This window comes from Austrofundulus limnaeus, unplaced genomic scaffold (assembly GCF_001266775.1).
Source record: "Austrofundulus limnaeus strain Quisiro unplaced genomic scaffold, Austrofundulus_limnaeus-1.0 Scaffold88, whole genome shotgun sequence".
NCBI classification, from domain to species: domain Eukaryota; kingdom Metazoa; phylum Chordata; class Actinopteri; order Cyprinodontiformes; family Rivulidae; genus Austrofundulus; species Austrofundulus limnaeus.
Genome location: NW_013952490.1, coordinates 432,706 through 438,864, shown reverse-complemented (window position 1 = coordinate 438,864; position 6,159 = coordinate 432,706). Strand labels below are relative to the sequence as shown.

Below are 6,159 nucleotides of genomic sequence, written 5' to 3'. Positions count from 1 at the left end.
TGTTTGATATAGTTTTTCCAGAGTGACTTGAATTTTGTATGATTTAGTTCATTTGTTAGATTCTTAACATTTCTTTTACTTGAATTTTATATGCTTTGGTTGAGATTTTATGTTGATGTTAAATCTTTTAAGCTTTTTTTGTTAAAGAATTGACTCTAGAGTGCATATTTTGTGTTCATGAAAAAACTATTACAGAAAATATTACAATATTATAGAACTGTTCTTGTAAATTTGATGAAAACATTTTAAATTTCCAGTGCACTCACATCAGAATAACTTATAGATTTGTTGTTAGAACAATCGATTAATCAAAAAAAATAATCGTTTGGTACAGCACTACTGCAAATACACATGAAATGTTTTCTACAGACTGAAAACAGAAGGGTGTTTAGTGGGCATGGACCGAATACTGGTTTCAAGGTATACTGTGATTTGAAAAAGTCACGGTTTCAAAACCACTAAAGTTTTCTGTCATACCGTGCCTATGGTATGACAGAACGAAAAGCGTTTTTTGTTTATTTTTCCTCAGGTCTGTTCAGCTGCACTTTCCCCTGCACACTCCCACAGCAGACTGCCTGTCATCACTCGCAGCTCTGCGGGGGTTTGTGTGGTGGCTGAAGAACAGAGTTACCTAAACTTTTTCTCTGTCTAAAAGATTAAATCCAGCTATATGAAAATAGTTAGGACGCTGTAAAGACGACAGCAATGTGGACTGTAGAGGCAACACATCTAACATGATCACAGCTCCAGGTAGAGTTGTGCTATCTTGAAACGAACGAGCTAACGTTAGCATCAGATTGTAAAAACACATCACCATGTTGCTGTGGTTTTAATGCACTGATCACAACTTGTCTGCAGAACTGTTTGAGTTGTTGGATTGTGTATTTGATAAGTTTTAGGTGAAAGGCAATAAAACTAAATGTTTCTTTTAGCCGAGCAGCTCGTTAGCTGAATGTGCGGTTCATAAACGCGTTCATAGCTGTGATTTCTTGTTTCTGTGTGCATATAATTATATAATCTTTACGTGAAAAACCCTTTTGAAATTTAAAACACAATAAAAACCTCCAAGGTGATACATCACTTCAATAAAAAGACTTGTCGTGCAGTATACACTGATTTGTCTTAAATAATAAAGCAGTAGAAAAGCAGTTATCTTACTAGATGTAAACTTCATCAGGATAATCTAACTACATTAGGTGTTAAACATCAAAGTACAGATGCACACAGGTAAATAAAATTTCAGCATAACACCTCTGAGATCTAAAAACAGCTTCTAAAAATAATTAAAGTTGAGTATGATAATAGAAAAGTTATTTTCTTTTTTGTTTTTAAATACAAATTTCAAAACAAACTTTTTAGAGCTGTAATCTTACCGTCATATCAAGAAACCGTGATATTTTTGCCCAAGGTTATCATACTGTCAATTTCATACCATCCCATGCCTAGATCAGGCACTGAGAGTGTCATAACTCAAACTAATAGATGTGTAAATGTTGATGTGTGTCATACATCTGCACGTGTTTTGTTGTTTTCCATGCTGGGTGACGCGACCAACTAACCTCATTATCAGCAAAGGGTTTAGGTTTCAGGGCGGGCACATGAACCTCTTCATAACCTTTGCGCTGCTTCCGAAAAGAGCCATCGGGCAGCTGGCAACGCTTGTTGGCCATGAAGTGGCTGCCCTGGGTGAAGGCCAGGTCGTCCAGGTCCAGGAGCTGCCGGGGCACCACTGACTGTAGGACCACAGGTCAGCTTCAGTTTTCACACACATTCATTACGAGTGCGGAGCTCTGAAGAAAACCTGACGAGATATTTACCTCTCCGTGGTCAACGTCCATCGCTTCCAAGTCATCAACGCGAGACTTCCTCACCCTCTCCCGGCGAGATCGCTCCTCCTGAGGGGGAAAAAAAAATGGTTGTGACAACAACACATTAACAGTTTAAGACAATGTCACAAACAGGATGTCTCACCCGAATAATGTCCTCCTTCTCCGTCTCTTGCAGCTGGTAAAGGATCTTGGACAGCTCCTGATCCGACTCCATCTTCCCTATAATCCGTTCTTTCTCTGCTTCACTCTGAGCGCTGGCCAGCATAGTACAATACTGAACTGTGTGTCAGAGGGGAAAACGCAAATAAAACAACTGCAAAACAACAATGAGATTCTGAGTTGTTCGGCTACAGCGACTCACTCATGCGGCGGTGCTGACGGAGGATTTTAATGAAATCGAAGGTGTTGAAGCCCAGCAGCAGCACCAGCTGGTTCTCACACTCCCTGTCGTCGCTGGCAGTCTGTGGAACAACACAAGTGGTGTGAGAGGAGCTGAGAGTGGGGAGAGCCACGTCAATCCACTGTCAACAGAGACAAAGCAGGTGGCAAACCTTGAGGATTTCTAAAACTTCATCAGCTTTCTTTTGAGAGACAATGGCGTCGTCATAGAACCGGCTGAGCTGACGCTGGAGCCAAAAGGCATCGATGTCTCGGGGATGCAAATCTTTTTTCTTCACGGTCATCACATCGCCGGTTTCTCCGAGCTTCAAACACAGAACGAATTAACAGGTTTTTCAAAACTCTGACTTAAAAACCAGCTAAAATGCTGACTAATGAGAAGAATGTGACTTACATTAGCTGTGAGTGTGGTGGTCACACACGCTTCCTCTCCTTCACTGTCTTCATCCGAGTGCTCGTCTCGAACTTCTCCAAACTGGTCCTCATCACCTTCCTGTAAAACGAGAAAAAGTTAGCACTTTTACAACTTCTGGGAGAGCAAACATCTGTGTTTTCTGAACAAAATAAAAACAGTTTACCTCTTCATCAGATTCAAACTGCACGTTGACACCGTACGTTTCATCAATGTTGTCATCTATAAATAAAAGATTAAATGTCTTATATTAAGAGTCGGGGATAAAAAGCTTACAGGTAACATAATCGCACAGCTTTTTACCCATGTTCTGTAAATCCTTGTCTCCTCCGTAATCTGTGATCTTCTTCCCCAGATTGACCAGCACGTGATAGCGCGTGTCATCAGAAGGTCCGAGGAGCTGCTCGACTTCCCGTCGTCTCTCTTTGTCTCTTATTTTGTCATTCTTCAGCACGGCTAACACCTCATCAGCTGCTCCACACAGAATATCACGGGGCTGTGGACAATAACAGGGCTAAGGTGTCAGCTGAGGTCTTAAACAGGATGAATTTATTATGTTGGTTGTTCTGCACAAACCTGATCTCCTAAAGCAGCGTGGATGAAGCTGAGCAACACTTCATACGTTTCTCTGGTTTCTTTGGTTTTCGGCTTGTACACGATCCCCACCATTTCATCGATGCCCTCAGACAGAAGAGTAAAGCCCTTCATTTTGTTGATGTCGTGTCTGTCCTCGTCTCTTTTTCGTCTCCTGAAAAAAAGAGGACAAAAGAAAATGAGCAATAAAGTTAGTGTTACTTGACAGAGCGGACTACAGTTAGAGATGGTTCAGGTTTTTATATTTTCCTCCAGGCTGAAACTGCTGTCTACTAAAGCACACTTTGAACTTTTGAATTTTATTAATTTAGTTTTTAATTTTACCATTGCTTAAGCAGGCAAATCCCACTGAGATCACAGATCTCTTTTTAAGGGAGGCCCGGGCCTGAAGGTAACCTACTGTACATGTTTTTGGGGTAAAGTGTGGTTGAATAAAACCACACTAACAAAAAATCTGATTCCTTTCTTTAAAAAGAATCACAAAAATCATATTATTCTATTTTATTTCAGAAGATGGTTGTGTTAACAGAGTGCAAAACATACATCTTATTTAGTCTCACTCTGCTGAGAATTAGTTATTCTTATCATTAGGACTGCACCATATATTAAAATGTACCATCACCTCAACTCAATATTCAGAGTGCAGCAATTAATTTATGTTTCTCTTTTCAACCTCCTGGCAGAAACCCTCCTAAAAATGTAAAATCTAACTTTCTTGAATACTGAGCTAGAATGATGAGAATTTGAGTTGACCATAAATAGGAAAAGGACCCAGAATTACATTTGTCACTTTTACTTCCTTTTTCAACTGCTTAATAGGTGACAAGTTCACCTTTTCAACTATATATATTCTTAAAAATCAACTCATTTAATTCACAGCAAATACTTTATTTTCCACCAGCAAAATGAGGAAATTGTTATAACAGTATAATGACAATATCATTTTCTAAAGTAACCAACCAGATTTCTGAGGTGAATAAAGGTACATTGCTAGTTATTTTGTCAAATTTAACTGATAAAAACTATTTCAACCATTAAAAAAGCTTCTGAACATTCATTAAGTAACATTTGCTGGAGGTTTCATGGCACTTTCCAAAAAATATGTTGAAATCGTGTCAACTTTTGTGAGAAATAACAACTTGTCACATTCTTCTATGGAAAATCAGGACAATGTTTTATCCCAAATTTAGTTTTAAAACGCTGCAACTTTCCTATTTATTAACCAGATATGTGATCTTGGAGTAATTTGAAAGGATTTTATAAAACTCCTTCAATCGAAGTAATCAGTTTATCAAAAAGAAAAAAACTGTATAGGTCTTCTGGACGGGTTCTTCTCTAATGAAATGTTTCGTCTCTCCTCCAAGAGACTTCTTCAGTCTGAGAGTTTCAGGCAAAATTCAGGCTTTTAAGCCCTGCCTCCATGTGACTGATACTCACATCACATGGCTATCGTTGACACCTAATTAACACTTACTGTTAACAGGGGGTTGGAGTGATACTGGCAATAGCCGCACTGTAGGAGGGGGACAACTGAAAACGGAGGCCTCCACCTCTGTTTAATGATGGACGGTCTTTCTTCACAAAAATGGCTTCTTTTACTCCTCTCTCAGTTTATCAGTTTATCGTAAAACTTTTTGGTAACCATAACACGTGTGAATGAATTGTTAGGTAGGCAAACCGCAGTGTCTGATTTTAAAATCATTACTGGTTGTTACTGACTTGTCTCGTCTCTCCTCGAGCTTCTGGGGTTTTGTCCTCTGAGCCTTGTCGCCCATCTTGGTCCCCTCCAGCTTCCCCACCAGGGACAGCACCTCTCCGGTGGGCTCATCTCTCCGAGTCCGGTCGATCAGAGAGCGGTCAGCTTGCAACACCAAGTTCGAGTTCTACCAACACAAAAATATTTATTACAGCAGGCTGATTAACCAGGATTAATCATATGGAATAAAAATATATAAAACTTTTTGCGTCCAGTTCTTCTCGTGTTTCTATATTTACCGCTTTGTACTCATACTGCAGGCTACGCGCAGTAACATCCGCCATGGTGGTGCGACTCTTCCTTCAGCTTCCACCGCTGCGTGTAAACCAGGCCGCCGGCTCACAGAGTTCAATTCACTCTGCCTCTTTACTGGGACGTACTTAGCATCGGTACAGGGTTTCGATTTTAAACGCAAACCCTTTTTGAGTTATGGCAGAAAATTGCGTTTCTCAAACGTAACAAAAGCCGTGCTAACACGAGCTCACAACAAGCAACTACTGACTTCCTCTTCCGGTGTCAAATGTGGTGAATTACAAAAGCAGAAAACTAGCAGCGCCCCCGGTGGCCAGTTTTGTCACTAGAGATTTCAAAAATTATTTTTGTGAGTAATTTCACAACATGGCAGCTCAGATCTACACTACACTGAGAGTTCATAAATAGTATTTAATGTTGAACATTTTCAGGACTGACCAGAATATTTCTGGATATCAAAATATACTGTAACCATCATCTTCACCTGCTTCTTTCTTTCTACATGTGTTACTGTCACTGACCTCTAGGGGCTCTCTTCACGAGAAAGCTTTCTCTCAGGTCTACCTGGCTGTCACAGGTGAGATGTGTTGCTGCTCGTTTGCCACGCCACAAAGAGCTTCTGCAGTGATCTTATCTTTTGCACATTATGCTTGAATTTGCAGCATAATGTGAATATTACTGTGTGAGCAGTTAAGCATGTGTTCTAAAAGGAAATGTGTTCTTGTCTTCACAGGGGAATCTGGTAGGGGTTCTCTATCATTTTTGTTCCAGACATTTTTTTCTTGTTTTGTGGACAGTCAGGGAACTCAGCCCTTGTACACTTTTGATTACCTTTTAGATAGTGCTATTTTATTTTATAGTTAGAAGGGGGTGTTTTTTTTATTTTGGCCTCTGAGACCTTGAAGATAGTCTGTGAT

General features: G+C 39.9%; 1 protein-coding gene across 1 annotated transcript in view; it reads right to left on the bottom strand.

Moving 5' to 3' along the window:
• The window catches only part of snrnp200 (small nuclear ribonucleoprotein 200 (U5)), a gene marked incomplete in the record, with an annotated part of 19,182 nt that extends 13,665 nt beyond the window's left edge, over nt 1-5,517 (bottom strand). The window contains 11 exon segments of the mRNA XM_014012053.1: nt 1,560-1,733; nt 1,818-1,895; nt 1,972-2,108; nt 2,191-2,290; nt 2,381-2,533; nt 2,623-2,721; nt 2,807-2,862; nt 2,944-3,136; nt 3,217-3,388; nt 4,954-5,117; nt 5,230-5,517. Coding sequence (XP_013867507.1) covers nt 1,560-1,733; nt 1,818-1,895; nt 1,972-2,108; nt 2,191-2,290; nt 2,381-2,533; nt 2,623-2,721; nt 2,807-2,862; nt 2,944-3,136; nt 3,217-3,388; nt 4,954-5,117; nt 5,230-5,274 — 1,371 coding nt within the window.
• Nucleotides 5,518-6,159: the final 642 nt, after the last annotated feature.